Source organism: Lutjanus erythropterus, chromosome 21 (assembly GCF_056507025.1).
Source record: "Lutjanus erythropterus isolate fLutEry1 chromosome 21, fLutEry1.hap2, whole genome shotgun sequence".
Classification (NCBI taxonomy): Eukaryota; Metazoa; Chordata; class Actinopteri; order Lutjaniformes; family Lutjanidae; genus Lutjanus; species Lutjanus erythropterus.
Window position 1 is genome coordinate 6,905,606 of NC_139337.1, and position 20,402 is coordinate 6,926,007.

General features: G+C 42.0%; 1 protein-coding gene across 1 annotated transcript in view; it reads right to left on the minus strand.

Annotated features, from left to right (window-relative positions):
• LOC146307239 (zinc finger E-box-binding homeobox 1-like) overlaps positions 1 to 19,066 on the minus strand; it is a 68,369-nt gene extending 49,303 nt beyond the window's left edge. The window contains 1 exon segment of the mRNA XM_084746791.1: positions 18,944 to 19,066. Coding sequence (XP_084602917.1) covers positions 18,944 to 19,001 — 58 coding nt within the window. The 5' untranslated portion in view covers positions 19,002 to 19,066.
• Between the last annotated feature and the right edge of the window lie 1,336 nt (positions 19,067 to 20,402).

A 20,402-nucleotide genomic window follows, 5' to 3' on the forward strand; every position in this document is an offset into this window, starting at 1 on the left:
AAACCCAATGCACCACCATCTCCATTGGGACTCTGATGTGAGCTCGGAGACGGCCGCGCTTAATCGATAGTGCCAGGTTGCCAAGACAACCTTGATTTCCTGTCGCCGCTTTTGCCGAGCGCCGGTGATTGCGCCGGGTGTCCGTTGCACCTGCCGCCCTCTCCTCCTCCTCCTCCTCCTCCTCCTCCTCTTGCACTGTCTCATCAAGCGCTTCTTATCCCCTCGCCTCCCTCCCTCCATCCCTCCCGCCCTCCTGACGCCATATAGCCACCATAGACAAAAGAAGAAGACAGATATACAAAGGCAAAACGGATTAGACCCAAGAGGTTGGGTTTGATCAATCAAAACACTGCTGAGTGTGAGGCCACATGCACACACAAACACACATGCATGCATACACACCTAAACACACACACACACACACACACACACACACACACACACCCTGTCATCCCTACAAAAAGCAAGCCGTGACAGCTATCATATCTACCTTGGAGGGTGATGTCATTGCACCTGGGGAGCATTTACTATCAGCCCCCTTCACACACACACACACGCACGCACGCACACACACACACGCACCCTCACACACACCCTCCCCCCTCGCCTCACTTTCCTACAGGAGGGGTTGGCACCTCCTGTTTTTTTTTTTTTTTTATTCATTAATGGAGAGCTCATTAATCGTGGCTGATAACGAGGATGTGGGACAGGGACATGATTAAGGGGCTCTCTCTCCTTTAGCTGGGCGCCCTTGGGGATAAACAGCCTAGGGTGTGTGTGTGTGTGTGTGTGTTTCTGTGTGGGCCGCATGTTAAAACAGGTAAAGGACACACACCCGGTGCTATCTCGAGGACATCTGTGGGAGAGCACACTACACATGTTTTCACTTTTTAGTGATTATAGCCACAGTCGCTTTAATCACTTGTATGCCACTGAGAGTCTTTACCTATGTCTGTGCATTAACCCATCTTCCCTTAAAGATCTAAATTTGTCCCTTAAGGCTGAGGGAGACTCAAAGAGAGGAAGTTGGGACTTTAAACAAATCTCTAGAGGTTTTTTTGCAGCATGTGAGGATGGTGAGTCCCTCTTATAGCTTGGAATAGAGAGATGAACATCCTCAAGGAAGGGCTTACTTGACAAGACAAGACAAGACAAGTAAAAAATATGATTATTCAGTCTCAAAGTGATTACTGTATTAATCAAAGCCTGAGCTTTTGAAGCATCATTTTTGTGCATTATCTTGTAATTTGTCAATTCAATAGTGCATTAGGTTGAAATACAATCACATTAGCTGCTAGAATGAACAGTATGTATGCCAGACTGGGAGTAATTTCCTCGTGTCACGCACCCTGTAGACTATGAAATTGTTGATTGCAAGTTAAGAGAGTTGTATGATTTTCTATTTGCTAGCTGGTCTGTGCTTTGTGTGCTTGTTTGCCTGCGTTCTCCTGTTTTGTTTGGCTCCACATCGATCTGTTTCAGGCTCCAATGTCACTGAGACGTCCATGAAGAAGTTCAGACTGAGAGTTGATGGTGTCCACACCAGTAAAGGTATGTAAACAACCAAGTCGGATGTTTGTTTGTTTTTTCATAAAGGCTGTGCATCATTTTGGTCCTTTCTTCTGGCTGAAACTTGACTGAGAGCTCCAGAGTGCAAGAACAGTTGTAGTTCTATCTACACCTGATCTATCTGGAGTACATGGACATTTAGGAGCTAAAATTGACACATGGCCATGCTCATAGGTTACAGTCTGATTAATGATAAATGTTCATTTTGATAATAAATGTGATGATACAGAATTATTAGGGCCTGGAATACAAAAAGGAGAGGTAAAAAAATCTAAATGTTGAGTTGAACTTTCAGTATTAGTGCCAAAAGTAAATTGGATCATTATCACGTTGTAACATGAGAACTTTATTATAACAGATGTTTTTCATGTTATAACAAGATATTTCCATGTTATTACAACATACAAGCCTATCATGTTATAAAAAGAAACTTTTCTGGAATAACAATACAGTATTTATCTTGGTACAACAGCAAATGCTTCATGTTATAATTTATATTGTTAAATAATTTATCATGCTATAACAATACAATAAAATCAAAATGAATAACAATAAAACAATAAAAACGTATATTATTACAACATGAAAAGTTTCTTATTATTAACTATATAAGTTATTGCATTATTATATGAAGCATTTGATGTTATAACAATAAGTTATAATTTTAAAACATGAAACTTTCACATTATAACATGATAAATGAAAAGTTTCTTGCTATAATATGATGACATTGTATGTAATAATGATGTGAGAAAATATCTTGTTATAATACTAACTTTTCATGGTATTACTTTTTAACTTTTTTTTAAGTTTGAGGAAAATCAAAATGCTGAGAATTACTAATAGAAATGGTATTCTCCACATTTTGACTTTATTGTCAAAAAACAAACCTTCCTCCTCTCTTTTTTCCCTTATGCCTGTCCCGCATTGATGATCATTTGGCTATCAAAAAAGTTTTTCTGAAGGAAACTTTTATATACTATTATACTACACTACTAGACTACTTTTGTTTTTTCAAACATCCAGTTTGACCTGGTACATCCAGAAGAAGGTGAGGTGTAGTTGTCTGTTTTGCTGAATCATCACAAACAAAATATTAGGGAAGTACAGAAATCCTAGAAACAGGTCATCAAATTTGTTCTTACAAACCTGCATGTTTGGTCAAGCAAACAAGTGTTATATAATACTGAAAATAAGGTTAGTGCAGGCTGAGGAGAACAGAGCTGCTGCAGATGACTAACAGATGACCAACTAAAATAATCATCAGATATTTCTTTCTCAACGGGACAGAACTGACACACAAATGCGATGGATGTAAGTGATCCACAAACACAACAGGATGTTGTGACTTGTCAGCCACAGAGCAGAGATCAGCCTGTACATACATGAGGGCTTTGTAGAACAGCAATCGTTTAGTCTTACACACACATTAAATCCAATCTGTCTGGACCAGGACCCTAATCCCCTCTCCATGGCCATGGAGACAAGCAGACAGTAATCCTCCATATTTGTATATTAATAGCCGGAGTCTCAGGGGGGGCCTCTCTATATATCGTGATGTATGTTTTATTAGTTGGTTAATCTGCTTGTCGATCAGAGGACCTGGCCCATTTAAACCTGGGTTTTAATAAAAACACAGCCAGCCCTGCCTGAGGGATAAGCTCCCCAAGGACAAGGGAAAGAGCATGCCTGGGTTCAATAGACTCATCATCAACAATAAACAGCTTTACATCAATGTTATCTGTCACGGGGCAATACAATTATTAGGTGGAATTCAGCCCTGTGCCTCTGGCCCTACCTCAGATGAGGGTTAGATAAAGCCTGACCCAAATATAAGCTACACACTTCAATCAGCTCTAATGTTATTTCTGAGGCTGGACTTTAGAATCATTGCGTGTGTCCTTAATAATCCACACTGCCCTGAAAATGTCTCGCAGTCCTCCTGAGGAGTTGACCCTCAGACACTCAGGTGGAACAGATTTGGTTAAAATGCCGCTCCGCATCAGCAGACGCGACCAGTGGAGTTAAGGAGAGCGCAGGGGTGAGATTCCTTTGGATCTGAATCACGTTGGAGTCGTCCTGCTTTACCTCTCAGCTCCGTCTAGACGCTGTGTCACTGCCACACCCCGCCGGACATCTGTCCTGATTCAATAGATTTATCAGACAGCCATTCGATTAGAAGGGCACTGCTTTAAATTAGCTGGCGAGTCAGGGAATGATGGAGGTGGGCTGGACAGGGGGGCCATTACAGCCGTAGGGACACTGTCCCTCCTGCTTACCAATGGTCTACAGTCTCCAGCCGTCACAATGTCTCTGATCGTTTCTACTACAAGGGCTGTATGTGGACAACTGCTGATGCAATTAAACTGGACTATTCACATTAGAGCCTGACTGACACTGGAATTCTTGGGGTCAATGCTGATACCAACATTAGAGTAAAAAAAAATCTGATTTACAGAAGCAGCAGTGATTAATTGATTGAAAGAAAATTAGTTGCCAATTACTTTGATCATCAATCATTTCAAGAGTCAGACAGATACATCAGTCAGCCTATATTATACAACAACTCATAATTTCAAGGTGTCAAGTGTCTTCACTAAATTTATCAGTTTTGAATCAAACCCAAACTCTTAACTTTTAATAAAGTGAATTAAATGAAAAAAAGTTTCTCAAACTATTCTCTTTTGATGACTTACTTTTCTTCTTAAAAGAAAAAACTTGAATCTGCGTTTTAGAAAGAAAAAAGTTTTTAAACAATTGTTGAGTAAATTCATTAAAGTGAAAGTGAATAATAGTTGATAATTTAATATTTTCAATTGAAAGCACTTAATTTTCAAGCACCCAAATAATGACAGATTGGGTTTCCTGCTCACTATGAAAACTTGATCAAAACTTGTTTTAGTTTATTTCTGGTATTGGTATTGGCATATATGTTGTCCAATATTTTTTTACAGGACATAATGCAGATTGTTTTTTGTTTTATATGCAGCATTTTATGTATATTTATTTTCTTTATTCAAGTTGTTCTTTTTTTGTTTTTTATTCATATTTACTTATAATCATTAAAAATACCACTGTTTATTGTTTCAGTGACTTGATGTCATTTAGCATTTTAGAGATATATATAAATAAACAAATATTGGCTAACATCAGTATTGTCATTTTTTTTACTCCTTAATATTGGTGTCAGCACTAGCCTCAAAAATTGTCTTCAAGTAAAAATGTCAAACATTTGTAGGTTCCAGCATCTTAAATTCATTGTTTGGACACAGACAATAGGCCGATATCAGGCCAATAATATTGGCCAACCATGTTCATATGATACTGTCTTTAAAGTATTTGACTCTAATACAGAGGTATGTGGCATCAGGCACAGTTTTATGGTAGGCATCAATCAAAGTGACTTCCAACGGGTAAACAAACAAACAGCTTTTAAACATCTGGTCTGGAAAGATAGAGAGAGAACGAGAGAGGCACCCTAGGGAGATGTGTGGTTTTCCTCTGAGATCTGTTGATTGGGAGGAAGGATGGAGGGAAGGGCAGAAAATGAAACAAAAAAAAAAAGGAGAGGAAGAAGCTCAGCGACAGTTCACACTCAGGTCAGAATTCAGGTGGAGGTCAGGAATGTGCTCACAAACCACGCTTAACACACCGAGACACACACACACACACAGAAAGACACAAAAAACCTTTAAATGCATTGCAGCCAGACCATGTGACTCTCACGGGGTAGTCTCATGGGAGCATCCCCCACCCCTGATCTCCCTGATGGACTATAACAACAGGAAGTCAGCTTGGCCTGCAACATCACACCACACCACACCACACCTACAGATAACTGCTCTCTCTCTCTCTCACACACACACACACAACACATATTACCACAGAAACATTCACACCCATGTAAAGACACCCCTTCCTCGCACCGCTCCAGCCGTCCTCATCATTCATACGTTACATTAGCGGCGGCCATTTATCAGTCATCACAGTTAAGTCGAAGTTTAATCCCTCTAAAAGTGTGCTGTGTGGTGCAGAAGAATCGATGGCACCGTGCCCGCTGCTGCTGGCGTCGGTGGCGAGCGAGACGCGCTGCAGCCTGGCACTGAAACAAGGAGAGACCAAGGCTGGCAGGGGGTGGGCTTTTCAGTCACTGAATAGCCCTTGTTTATCTAGGCCCCTCTGGGAAGTCAGGACACTGCAGTGAATAGGAGCCAGTTAGCAGCGATGGTATAATAAGACCAGGGGGAGGACGGGGGTCATTGAAATTCAACGCAGGCTACTGTCAAGACAAACCACCCTTGCCAGCTGTGGCAGCAACTCAAAGCAGCAAAGGAGCGTTTTCTATGGCTGAGGGTTTTGGGTTAACAACACAACATTAGGTGACCAACAAGATTTGATGTTGAGATGTTCAAATACCAGTTTTTCCTTCCCGATGCCAATTCTGATACCTGAACTTTGTGTATCAGCAGATAGCAAGTGCCAATCTGATACCAGTGTGTCAAAACTAAGTCAAAAGTCTTGTTTTGTTTTCCCCACACCCCAAAACAGTTGAATCTAATTGGGTTCTAGATCACAAATAAGATTGAATTTCAAGACTGATTATTATTGTAATAATGGTGTCTGTATTCATTTCAGCGCTAATAAACTACGTAGCTAGCCTTGTATCAGAACAACTGTGATTTGATGTCCCATTGCTTCCCCTTCAAAAATACCAAATGAGAGTAGAGATGTTCTGATACCATTTTTTCCTTCCCAATGGTGATTCTGATCCAGTCAAGGGTGGCAAAGTCGTGTTTTATGGCATTCATTCTCTGTATGTATTTGTTCATGTTTTACAAAGAGTTTAACCTCAGCCAGGCTATACATCAATAGCATTTTTTAACACACTGGTATCAGATTGGTACTTGGTATTGGCCAGAATTGGTATCAGGAAGGAAAATTACCGCATGAATCTTATATTAAAGGAGGCATCTTTCAGAGGAAAGCTGAACAAAAGAGGCGCACAAATGTGGCTAATTCCAGTCATGAACTTCTTCAAAAGAATGACAGTGACATGGCAGGACTATTTTCTCTTTAGGCCTTGTCATTCTGTGTCCAGGCACTCTTTGCTCTTTATGGTCAAGTCAGAAGTGACTGGAAGCACTGGGAGTCATTGGGTTGACACAGTCATAGTGTTTCTCAATTGTGTTTCCAAATCTCAACAGGACAGCAAGGTGCTCTACAAACAAAAAAAGACCTTTCATTCCGGGCTCACCTTTCAGTTTACAGAGCCAAATCTTTTTCATGTGTCTGAAAAGAGATGCTGTTTTTCTTCGCCCTCTGTGTGCTGAGAAACAGACAGGTCTACAGCTTAGCAAGAGCACTGATTCTTTTTCCAGGCTTTCATGTTTTCTGTCCTGGTTTGTGGTCTCCGCAGCCCCTGATGAGGAGCCTTAAATAGGCTGCCACAGGTGCTGGGGGGCCGGGGAGGTGAAGGGGAGGGGGGGAGGTGGCCTGGATGGGAGCAGGGCTGCAGGAAGCCTCTTGTTTTCACAGAGATAAAGGGCTTTCAGGTTGCATCCTGGGCCGTAATCTCTCGCACACTTCCTGGTTTTGTTCACGGTGAGGCAAGAGAAAATGACAAACTAACCTTCGCCCTAAGAAGCTGATCGATAGCTTCTGATGAGACAGGATGTGTGTGTGGCGTTGGTGGATTTGAAGAGCGTAAAATGACAGAGAGACAGGCCGGATTTGATTTTGAGCCATGTTCATTAATAGTCCTTGATCGGGGCTGATTTATGGGTTCATTTATTCCGAGTGCTGCTTCATTACTGATGATGATTATGAAAGTGTGCATATAATTTCTTTCCTGACCTCTTCATTTGCTTTTAGAGCACAATTAACATTGTTCCAAGCTCTTACATCCTAATTACAGAAAAGATAACGCTCCCTTCCTTCAAATTCAAGTTCCTCCTTAACCAGTCACTTAGTCCTGGCCTTGTGTTTAAAAAGATCCATTTACTAGGAATTTGCATGAAAGAGGTTTATTGAAAAGTTTGCGTCGAGGAGAGGCGCAAACTTCAGAAGAACAGGCAACACATTCAAGCATTATTCACGCAATAATAAAAGCTCACATTCCTTGTCTTTTCTCTGCTGTCTGCTCTCACATTTTCTATCTGTATTCTGAACATGTCCTTCTTGAGAAGGCCAGCGTTTGACCGTGAGCCACGCCCTGTTCTCCTGCCAGAGGAAACTTTCAATCTCTGCCTCTCTCCCTCACTCTGGCTGGAACTCCGCTCTCATACTTTTGTCAGGTGTTATTTATGAGTGCTGTATAGCTGAGTTGCTGCATGCCTACAGCACCTGCTGGTGTTGGAGGATCAGAGCCAAGGCAGCTGCCAGAGAGAGGAACGGCAGAAAGAAAGAGAGACAGACAGTGAAAAGGAGGAGTCAAAAAGGAGTTAAAGAGTGTGACACTTTATGAGAAAAAGAGAATTAGAGGATCATAGAAGGAAAGAAGAGGCAGGTACCTGATGATGGGGCAAGAGTGTGTAGCTTTGTATCTGCCCTAAAGGCCCTATAAAAAATATCAGCCGTATTATTGATATCTGATTTTTTTTTATCAGCATCGGCCCAAAGAATCTAGTATCCGCCAGGTCCTATGGAAAATGTAACTCAACATATTGATAGATTTTTTTAACTCCCTAATATCAGCATTGGCCCCAAAAGTCCCGTATTGGTTGAGCTTTGGTTGTCACACAGACAGATCATACAACTAATGATGAGTGTTATGATGCGAGCAAGAGGACAAAACAAACAAACAAGTGATGAGCAAGCACTAATTAATAGTGTCGTACAACTCTAAACGTGATCAATTAAAGGCCATGCTTCATTGACTCGCAAGCAAAAGCACCGGCGCCAGTGTAACAAGAGAGGGGAGGGCCCTGTCAGCATGAGTAAGAAGACAGATGTAGGATCGGCTGCCTATGGAGATCCGAGGGGATCTATCTACTCCCTTCACTGCCTACACTACAGTACGCACACATTACTGTACACCCACACATGTATTTATGGAACGTGCTCAGGGAGGCCCCGGTGTGTTTTGAGTGTAAACACCTGAACGATGGTAGCAGGGAGCTGAGCCAGGACAGGTGGGCTGAGACGTGTCAAAGGTCGCTGGCTTCGTTCCAGTTCCCAGAGTGTAAAAAACACTGCACTATGTACTTTGCCCTGGAAGGCTGTCGATTGTGGAGGACAGGTGCTTGTGGGGAAGTCTGCCTAAATTTAAAGGTTTGTCAACAAGAGCAAGAACTAGGGCTGTCGCAATAGCTGCAATTTTGAAATGCTGCATTGACAAGCCAACCACAGTGAATGGCAAGCTTATATTCATGTTTTTTTTTTCATTTTTCTGTGTTTTGTTTTAAACTTCAATTTCAGTTAAATGAATAAATCAATTCTTCAAAAAGATTTTACAAGTAATATGAAGGCCAGTAAGAGTTCAAGCTAAAGGGTGGATTGATTCCAGTTGTTTTACTGCTTATTTCATAGGTTAACCTGTTGAACTTGACATTAGCATGTTGCAGCTAATGTGGCTACTACCACAGGCTGAGGCGATGTTGGACTAATGTTGTAATATTCAGGGACAGACAAGAGGAACTGTGTTAATGTTAAGCCTCACTTGAATCAACTGCATAATGAGAGTAGTAGGTTGCTTGTAACAGGTTTTCCTCGTTGCTTTATGTGAAAGTGTATTTGGCAATGTGAGCTTTGTTGTTGTAAATGTGTCCTGAAGGGAACGATATCTCTACGTGTGAAAAGGACATGTTACAGCTGCAGGAATTAATTTGCAACTATGACCAGCCAGTTAGCTTGCTCAGACCATAAAGTTGCCTGCTGGGCAGTGAGGTGAGATTCAGTACACTGTGCGTAACTACAACAAATTACTTCATTTATCATAAATGAGGGGGAAATTCTGTCACTGCAACAGCCCTAGCAAAAATGCAATTCCAACTCCACATAGAGCTATGTATTGGCAATAATCTGCCAATATCACAATACAGTGTTTTTAAGACTCAATGCAGTGTCTTAAAACATTGTATCACAATATTTTCATATATCCCTAATGCTAAGTCCAAAAGGTTGAATATAACACCAACTAAGTGTTTAAACAAGCCTCTGGAGTATAGAACAAACACTGACACGCAGGTGGTAGAAGTGGGAAACATATGGAGTGATGTAACAAGAGAATAAACAGTTTATAAAGCACTGATGTAGATGAATTCATCATTCAGTGATGAGGAGGCAGCTTTATTGAGTCTCTGCAAGAAGGGACTTACTGAAACTGCACTGTATTGAAACAAAACACTAGCATTGTTAGGAAACAGTTCATTTCTATAGATAGTTAGATAGTAAGTTAGTTCAGGCTGTATATAGTTATTCTGATATCCTTTGCTTTTTGTTCTTGCACTGTTTTGTCTTTTTATTCACATACTGTAGCTCAGTCGGTGAGTGTGTCTGGGATTGGCTGCCTCCTTCGGTCAGGTCACACTAGTGGGGTCATGGGGAGCTCAACAAAACACTCATGAGTTAAATGGGGCGATGCGGATGCTCCATGCTCCCCTCCATTCTGCCCTCCCCTCTGTTTTCAGGCTGCCCATTCTCCTCTCATTAATCCTGTGTGGATGTTTATCCATGTTGACATTCAACATAGCAGCCGGCCTTCTCTCTGACTAACAAACAGGGTGACTAAGGTTTTTTTTTTTTTTGCTGGAGTTGTCACAGAGTCAGCCTAGCCTAGCTAGTCGAATGCACAGGCTTGCAGGGGACAGGAGGGCACTCAATTTGTTAGTCACATCACAGCCGGGCTGTGCAACTGGAATCAGTATGTGAATATGAATGCGTACCCCCTCAGGAGGGTCATTATCAGTTCTGTGTGCTACGGAGAGGAAAATCAATATGGTCATCATAACGGGCTGGCAAAAAGCCAGCCACTAGGGCTGTGTTCAAAGCACAATACACAGCAGCGGATTACTCCTCATCTGATGTCATCTCATTTCATCCCTGTGGACAGAGACACTGAGGGACTGTAATAAGGTCAAGCACATTTAAAAGGGGCTAGACATCCAACATCCATGTCAAAAAAGATTTAAAAAAGACAAAAGACACAGAGTGACAGTCAGGTGGTCTGAAGTGAAGCTACAGCAGATGAGTTTTTGCCACAAACACAAGCTGGCGTAGAGCCCCTTACCGGGCCCGCCTTCTGCCTATTGTGTCAGTCCAGTCTTTTTCATTAACCGCTCCACTGAGGACCACAAGGAGGGGAGGGGATGGATGGGCGGGAAGGGAAAGAAGGAGGTGGTGGTAATGATGAGGGGGACAAGGAGGGGTCTGCAGACAGACCCAAAGGGACTCACTGTGGACCTGAAGAGCAGCCACCAAATACATGATTAAAAACACACATCAACAGGCAGCGGCAGGCACACCGTACACAATATTTACCTCTACCAGGATGGCAATTTAGAGGTAATCTCTCCCTCAAGTATACACACTATTGGAGAATATTACCTCTCACCCCCACACTTGTGGGGAGGGGCTGAGGAGGAAGAAAGGACCAAGAGGGAACATGGGACAGTTAAAGGGATAGTTCAGATTATTTGATGTGGGGTTGTATGAGGTACTTATTGATGGTCCGTGTATTAGCTACAGTAGATGGCGGTAGGCACACCCACAGTTTGGAAAAGCAGAGAGGACCAGCAAGGAACCTAAGCAATCAACTGATGTGGACAGGGTCAGCAACAAAAGGTAGTTTCACCACTTTACTTTGACAGACAGACAGTGGTAGACCAGCAATTCCCGTGTCCTGCAGTATAAGGTTAGTTATTTTTCCCATGGAGTTTGGCTGGTCTAAAGAGAGTGATGTTAGTCTTACATAACTGCTGTGTCCCATCAGAAAAGGCTATCCGACAGCAAAGTAAAGCATTAAAAATACTCTAAATATAGCATACACTTAAACTGATATTGAATTTTGTATGTGAACTTTTTTTGGCCAAAATACCTTTTGTTGCTGACCCTGTGACAGCCATACATTGATTAGCTTCCTGCCATATAGCTGATTCTCCAAACTTCAAGCAGCAAAAGAAAAGAAAGGAAAAGAAAAGAAAAGAAAAGAAAAGAAAAGAAAAGAAAAGAAAAGAAAAGAAAAGAAAAGAAAAGAGGAACAAAGTTTAAAGTCCTCATACAAACACACCTGTCTGGCTATGACTCAGTGCTGTGGAGTCAGGAGAAGAGAGGAGGGCAGAGGAGGCTTTTCTGCTCAGTTAGCTTACATGATACACTTAACTGAGCTCTCCTCCCCACACTGCACTGCAACAAACACTCGCCTGCACCACTTTCTGTGTCAGTGTCACTGTTTAGGGTCAAGGCTGTCAGGGCTGCTGCAGACCAACACAACTGACTCAACGAGCATGGATGCTGTTTCACGTGTTGTATCACATCACGGCAGCAGTTGTGGCTACTACAGTACCTAAGTGATCTCTCATGCTGGCAAGAAGCAGCCCAGGCTGCTATTCTGGGGGGCCACATTTTGCTCCGGAGCAACGGTCATGTTTTTGTTCAGTTCACTGAGCTGACGCGTCGCTACAAGCTCCCACCGCCTCATCCTTGTGTTACCCCCTATCCACGATATTTTTGTCCTTTCAGGCAGAGAGGGGATGGCTGCGTCACCATCAGTTAGGGAGCCTCCGAGGCGCACGGCCCCCATCACATTGTCCCGTCATGCAGATGGACCCCTCACGGCCCATGCTGGGGATGTGAGGAAACTCCTGCCTGCTGTGCCAAATTAAGCCTTCACCCTGACATTAAAAACAGCACACTGGGTAGCGCACATCGCCACTTTAAAATACATGGGACAGAAATGCCACAGGGATGCGTCGGCGGTAGCGTTAAGACAAGCGAGCGTGACGCAGACGTAAGCTACATTTCCAAGACAAAAATGTCAAACGGAGAGCTGCAAAGCAGGCCCTTGAGGGCCCGAGGGCTGCGTGAGAGAGGGATTTGATGAATTCTGTGAACGTTCCACGGATTCCTCCCTCACGGGGACCTTTGGGAAAAGAATGGGTCATATGCAAATGGCATGCACAGTATGGAGGAGAAGTTTCCCACAAGCCGAGTGTGAAAAGGGCTCTCCCTCCCCATGCCGGGCCTGCTGAATGGGCCTTTTCTTCTGCCACTGAAAGTGTATGAGGTAGAGCAGGCAAACTGCAAAGGTAACTAGGCTCTTTCTCCTCAGGCTTTCTCACTAAAGCCTGAACACACAATGGTTCATTTAAGCATTCAGTCACACAAACCCCAATAAAGCACATCCAAGCGCAGTTAAGGGGGTTACTGAAACTGACTCTGGGTTTAAAACTCCTTCTGTACGGAGGGAGAGCACCTTTTTATAGGCTAATGCTCTCAGCCTCCATGGGAGCAGCTAATCATTAAGCTGCCTTAACAGAGGTGGGAGTGTGGTCGTACATCACATAATTTTAATTCCGCTGAATGGTCAGATGAGGACAGCCCTTTTCCCACAGTGATGGACAGGAAGAAAACTATTTTTCAGATGTTAATAAGAAAAGGGACAGGTAAAAGGCTATGATCTTTACCTGTATAGAGTCAGAAATGTTTTTGATTATGGGTTGTGTGCATGCGTGACCAATGAAGCTTGTCCGTAGCTAATCTTGCATACTACTGGACCCATAAGCCTCATATGTTTTGTGCACATTAATAACTGTATGCTGAAGGACCTCTTGTGATTCAAAAGTTTTGAAGAGCCTGTTTTACTGACTGCTCCGCTTTATACTGACTGCTAACTCCAGCCTAACAACTGCTAGCCTGAAAAAAAAAGCTTACCTATCCACTTACAGCCCATGTTTTGGTTAGCTTTGCTGCCACCCCTGCTATACATCTGCGTCATCACCATATTGGAGCATTCAAGGTCTGCTATTAAACAAATAAGAGATGCACTTCACTACAAAATCAACTAATTTGCTTAATTCTGAACCTATTTTAATGAAATTTGGTTTGTTATAAATGTGACGAATTGAACATGATAGTGGTTAGTTGTTGGAATTAAATTCAGTCACTTGGGGTGATCTAATCAGCTCTATGCCAGAATATTAACCTTCCACTGGGACATGCAGGCTCTGATTTATGACTAAGCATAATCAAGTCTAAATTTTTCGAATATCTTTCATGAATTTCTCCAAAAATGTAGATGTCTATAGCTATTAGCCTATATTTTTGTGAAGCCACACGGTTCCTTGTAATGTTGTAAATAAACAACAAAATGTTCCGAATAGATAAAAGTATTTAAATTGAGAAGTCTGAAATTATCCTGTTTATTGTTTCCTTATCATTAGGTATATACAGTTAAGTGAACCCAAAATGCTCAGTTACCATACCATTAAACTATTCTATGCATCTTAAAAAGGAAGTTTTTCCTCACTCCAGTCACCTAAGTGCTTGCTCTTGGTGGGAACAACTGGGTTTATAAAGAGTATGGTCAAGACCTGCTCTACTTGAAAAGTGCCCTGTGATAGCTTTGCTATGATTTTTCTCTACACTTATAAAATTGAGTTCAATCAAACTGAAATCTGAGGCTAAACTATACAACACACTTCATCAACTTAATTATAAACTTTGCATGCATCTAGATCAGAAAAGTTACATAACACAGAAAAATTGATTCAAAATTTTGCAAATCTGACAGGTGACATTGCAGTAGGTGCTTCATCATGTATTGCCTGGTGCAGATCTGCACTCTACTGATTGCACTCCTCTAGTTTTGAGCCTACAATCCATCCAGGTCTGGCAGATAGCTGTCATGTGTGTTGTGCTTTTCATCTGCCAGCAGCAGCCCCTCAGTTGTCACCTGTTGTAAAATTCTTTAGTCACCTCGGCCACTTCTCACCAGCTCTCTCCATCCCCCCCCTTTCCACTCCGCAGGGAACATGGAGCCCACAGTTGAAGGGGTCAGAGAGGAATGGATGGAGCGGAGAAAAAACTGCAGCTCCAACACTCCCCCTCCTGCTCCTCCTCCTCTCTTCCCCTTTTATTGAACAGACTTAAACACAAACACAATTGGACATGCTGGAAGCCACACAATGGCACAAGGGGGGGAAAGTGAAGTCATACTCTGCGCATGCATGGGTGCCTAGGTCAGGGGGCAATCAACAGCACCCCTGGCTACTGTGTCTTAACCCCGCGAAATAAAGGAGAGGCTCTGGAAGGAGGAGTGAGAGGGAAGGGACAGAGAGGGAGAGGGAGCGGAGGCGGGGGGATTTTCTTCTTACTTGGCACTTTCAAATGAAGCTGCTGAGGAAGTTGGTGAAAAGCAGTGAGATAAATGAAAAATTTCCTCCTCTGCTAAACTCTTCACACAACAGGGGTGGACCCATTTAAATGTAAACAGATGTCTTTTAAAACACTGGAGTGGCATGTGGAGCCGCAGAGCCAATCCACACCTCCTCCGAAAGCCCCCTAAACATTGCAAACAAACTGTAGCTATAGCTGAAACCATTGTTTTTTATTGTCCTCCCACAAACTTACAGCATGTGGTTGTATTCAATCGTTTGGAGACAGGGTGAGGGAGTCCAGGGCACTAAGTATAGTTTAAGTATAGTTTTACCAGGCCAATAAACATGCTCTTCAACATTACATGAGTTGTTGCCAAGTGCCATGCCCACAACCTCATTTTCCTTATTTGATGGATGATTCATCAAGGTGCAAGTGTGTGTGTGCATACGCCTCAGAGAAAAAGACACGGAGGGGAGGAGAGAGAAAGACTTAGAAAGATTAAGGGATGAGACAAATGTTCATTATGATATTATCAAATAAACAGAAATCCTAGCTACCTGTGTGTACGCTCATTTCAAGGTGTCTGCTCTGCAAACAAGAGCCCGAGCTCCTGAGCGCGGCTACAAAGCTGTCAAAGCACAGCCCTGTTTATTTTTGCAAAGAATGTTAACACCGGCCGCATTCCTCTATTCCCAAATTGCTGTGTTAAATTACCGTCGCAGGGAACGGCTGCTATTCCTGAGGGGAGCCGACTGGGGAGAAGCGACAAAGGAAGCTGTAGTATCCCGTCGATTGCAAACACCTGTCGTCCTGCGGGCTGTTAACACCTCTCTGTTTACAGCGGGGAATGGAGCTCACCTTGATCTCAGCTGCCCCCGCTTGCCAGAGACCTGGCACAGACGCTGACCATAACAAGCTGGGCACAACTCGAGGGCTTGCCTAATTATACAAGCCCAGGCAATGGCTATTGAAACTTTTTCTCACCATAGAAAAGTAGAAACATGGCTGGAGTTGGTTTCTGGAGTTACCACGATACAAGAATTTTAAACTTTGATACAATGCTAGTATAAAAAAATGATACCTAATATCTATTTTGACACCATGGCAAAAAGAAAAAAAGTAATAGGGACACAAAATAAAATAATATTTTTTCTCCTTTTTTTATTAACAACCTGCACAGAATGCTGGTTGTAAATTAAAAAAAAAAGTCACTGAACCCTATGGTTTTCCTATGATATAAGCCAAATTTTAGGCAGGACGATAAGATTGAACTTAACAGAGGTCTCGAATGAGCATTTAAATTATTTTTTTAATAGTTTTGGTACTTTCAGTACTATGATTACTGGACATTGTATAATTTCAAACATGTGGTATTGAAAAAGTGTGAAATATCACATTTCATTTTTCTTCTTGCCTGAGGAAAATGATTTACATCTAGATTGTTTCGCTGTGAGTTGCTGAGATTTGGATATATCTGCCACATACTGAAAAAGGAACATTTTTGGACCAACTTAAACAAACTATTTCAATCGATAACACATATATGAGTTCATTTTTTTCAAATCCGCTGTGTTAATCCAACTTGTTAGCTTGATTTGAAAAAAAAAAAAACTTGATCCATTTGTGTGTTGTCCACTGAGGTATTTTTTAAAGTTGGTTATCAAACTTTTTTCAGCATGTAGAGATATCCACTTCCTCTCAAATATAACTGAAGTAAAAAAAAAAAAAAAAAAAAAAAGGACTGAAAAGCAATGTCTCTTTCTGTAAATCATCTCAAGATTATCCACAGACTTTGTTGTGGGCAGTTTCATGAAGGACTACTTTCTTTCTATCTTAGAAAAAAAAGTACTCCTACACCAAAACACAATTTAGATGGATAAAAAAGCCCTACAAGTAGGGAGGAAAAAATTGATTTTTGATTTTCAGGTGAACTGGCCCTTTAAAAAGCAGCCAACATTAAATTGCCAACTTGTTACTGACTAAACCATGCATCAACAACAGCCTTCAATCTAACTTATCTGAGGAATTCCCATCAAAAAGCAGCGATGTTGATTTACATGACAGATCAGCAGGCTTGTCAGAAGGTGGTGGGAAGTGAGGACTTAAAAGCAGACCTTGATGGCTCTTTGAAGCAAATGCAAATGAGGCAGAGTAACAGGGATCACATCTGTTTGGTTAAGGATGTGACTTTTAAATATCAATAGGGCTGAGAAACGTTTAATAAAACCCCGTTAAGTTAAAAGGAAAAAAGCAACAAATGACAGGTAGATATCCTCAGAGTCTCCTCAGAGTAAATAAGGTTCCCTTTCTTTCCACGCCGTGACAGCAGCAGGACCGTTATCTGAGGTGTGTCCACACCTTGCTCATATTTAACTGCACGCACGCTCCAGGGACGAAGTGAATAGCAGAACACATCGCATTAAAAAAACAAAAACTGACAGCGGAGAACATCAAAAATATGCCACTCTTCCCATCATTCATCAGGTATCCAGAGAAAATTCACACAACAAAAACACACCACCACCTTTCCTCCCATTTCTGATGGAACGGGTTTGTTTTGACAGAAAAACGGGAATTTTCTGCTTTATTGCCCTAGTTCCTTTAAGCTACACTGGGTGGCACAACACATAAGAACATGACCAGCTGATAGACAACACATGTTGTCAGGCTTGCGACAAAAACGCTTCCTTTCACAATAAACTACTTATAAATAGTAACGGTCGTGGTTAATTGTCGTTGTTCGGAGTCACAACAACCCGCGACGCAAATACAAAAGATGTCTCGGGGAAAAAAAGACGTTAACAACTCAACACAAGTCTTTCAAATTTACTGGAAAATTAAGCAAAACTGACATTTACACGTGCTATAAAAACAGGAGAGCTCTAGTAACGTCGTATCCTTGAAGACAACCTTATAGGCTACTTTGAAACCATAAAAACAATATTTTCACAGCGCAATACCGAAACGCATCTAATGTATCCACTCGTATCATTAGTGTAAAGGTTGTATTGAAATAAAAACAAATAAATAAATAAAACAAATGTTTAGAAAAGCTGAGTGTGTTTCAGAGGTTCGCTCGCGACCACGCTCGTACAAGAATCAGGATTCCCAGCGCGCGACTGGAGGATCCGCTGTCCTTATATGGACTGCTCACACACACAGCGCGTGAGATATCCCTCGTTCTCCGGAACCCCTGTTACCCCCTAATACCCCATCCATGTTTCTGGGAAGCTTTATGTCGCTACTTTCCTGCCGTTATTAACACATTTCATGTGAACAGTTTGAGCCGGGCCGAACTGCAACAATGTAATAAGTTAGAGGATGAAGAAAAGAGAACTGCCCAAAACGTGCTTCAACACAACAACACGAATTTCTTCTCTTTTCTGCCTCAAAACGCTAAAATGGTGTCGTCGGTAACATAAATGTTATTTCAAGAACCACTAAATCAGGTGAAAAAGCGTTTTGTGAGTCCGTGTAGCGCAGCAACAGTGTCCTATCGCTACCTGCTCCGAGTGAGCCAAAGAAAGAAAGAACACGCCAAACAGTTTTGTTTACAAAAACAAATCATGTCCACGACGTTTTCGATAAAACAAGTGTTACATTTAATGTTTTTCAACCTAAATTGTTAAAGGAAATAGTCCGTCGATGTCCGCAATAACAATCAGGTAGCCTGCTTCTTCTTGAACACAGAAACAGGTCCGAGTTTGGTGGTGGGCTCAAAAACTCGACAGAATGAAAGTAAATCAATGAAAGCAGAATGTATAAAGAGGGTAAAAGTGTGTTGAAATGAATAAAGATGAATAAAGTGGAGACAAAAGCTGCTCCGCTCATAATAACAGGGTGAGGTGCGTGTAACGGTCTCCGGTGCAGCGGACCGCTAGGCGGAGGGAGAGACGCGACCCAGGTATAACGGTACACCACATAGGGCTGCAATACAGCGCTCACTTCACTTCACAGCACTTTCAGTGACTAAAAACCGGACAAAACTTTTCGCTGAAATTACCGGGAGACGGAACAGCCCGTGAGAGGAAAGCTCCGCGTGAGAAGTACTTTTACTCACCGTTGTTCCTCCTCGGGTTCGCCTGCTTTCTGCGCTTACACCTGGGGCCATCCGCCATGATCCTTTCGTTGTGTCTAAATGCTGCCGGAGAGTCACCTCCTCTCTCACCCCCTCTCCCCCTCCTCCTCCTCCCTCCCTCCCCTCCCTTTCACCTCCCCTTCTCCGCACCTGGTTTACGACACTCAAGCTTTACGACATCACCTTCCCGCACCTCCCCGACCCACGCTGCTGCCAGGACCATTCATACTGAGTACTGGAAGTGAGAGGGATGATCGCATGTACTGTACCTGCCCAGCCTCTGACTAATGTACACTAATGTGTGGAGATGCACCTATCTCTATCTGTCTGTAGTAAGTAAAAGGGGTAAAACCTTATGATCAGGTTACATGAATTATCATGAATTTATTAATCAGGAATATGCAGGAATTAACATGCATGACTTAATGCAAGAATAACACAATAATTAATTAATGTCACAACTCGGGTATTTCAGTCATCATGGTCTCTGTGTTACAAATGATGCTCATGTTTTCTTCACAGGTAAGCTTGTATTTATATGGCGAAAACTGACCAATGACAGCTGTGCACGTGTTGTTAAATTTCATAATTAATTAGTCTTCTTCATGAACTTAATGTTCGCGGCCCTTCAAGTGAAATGATGACCTGTCCATCTTTAACGCTGATGAATAACATATGACTGACAGTGGCATAATCACACACAAAATCACGTGTAGGGGAGACTGGGGTCTGTAGTAACACATTTGGTTTGAGAATGAGTAAGTCAGTCGTTGGTCTTGATGGATCTCTTAAACTGTGATATGTGATGCCCATGTTTGTCTACTACAAGTAAAACTCACCTGGATTTCTATAATCACAGATTATGTGAGTTAATATGAAATTCAAAGAGTTCCATTGTTACAACCTACCCCCCTACTGAGGTGAGTTGTAACACTAGCTGGTTATAGATGTAACAATGAGAGATAATTTGCTGATTTAAGATTCACACTATACATTTTTTTGCAAAAACCTTATTTAAGAATAAAGAATAAACAGTTTTGAATAAAGTAAATTATTTAAAGTGACAAAACACTAAGGGTCAATAGTGGGTCACAGTTGTGGTAAATGTAGATGGCTGCCCCTGGGTTGCAGATTTTGTGGGCCCACAATTTTTTGTGCCTTGACTTTGCAAAATGTTGCAGAAATTATCATAATTTCAATTAACTGTTACACCTGTCCCCACCCCAAGCAGCCATTATGTAGCGAATCATTTTAGCATGTGGGCTTTGAAGGTAGCATGAGTGCAAATTATCAAATTAAAGTAGCGACTTTAGGTAAGTCAAAGTACTGTATGTATAATACAATGAGTACAAGGCAATTTTTTTTACTTACTTACCTCAAATTGTTTTTGTTTTGTTTTAACCTGGTGTTACAACACTCCCCACACTCCCCTACTAACCAT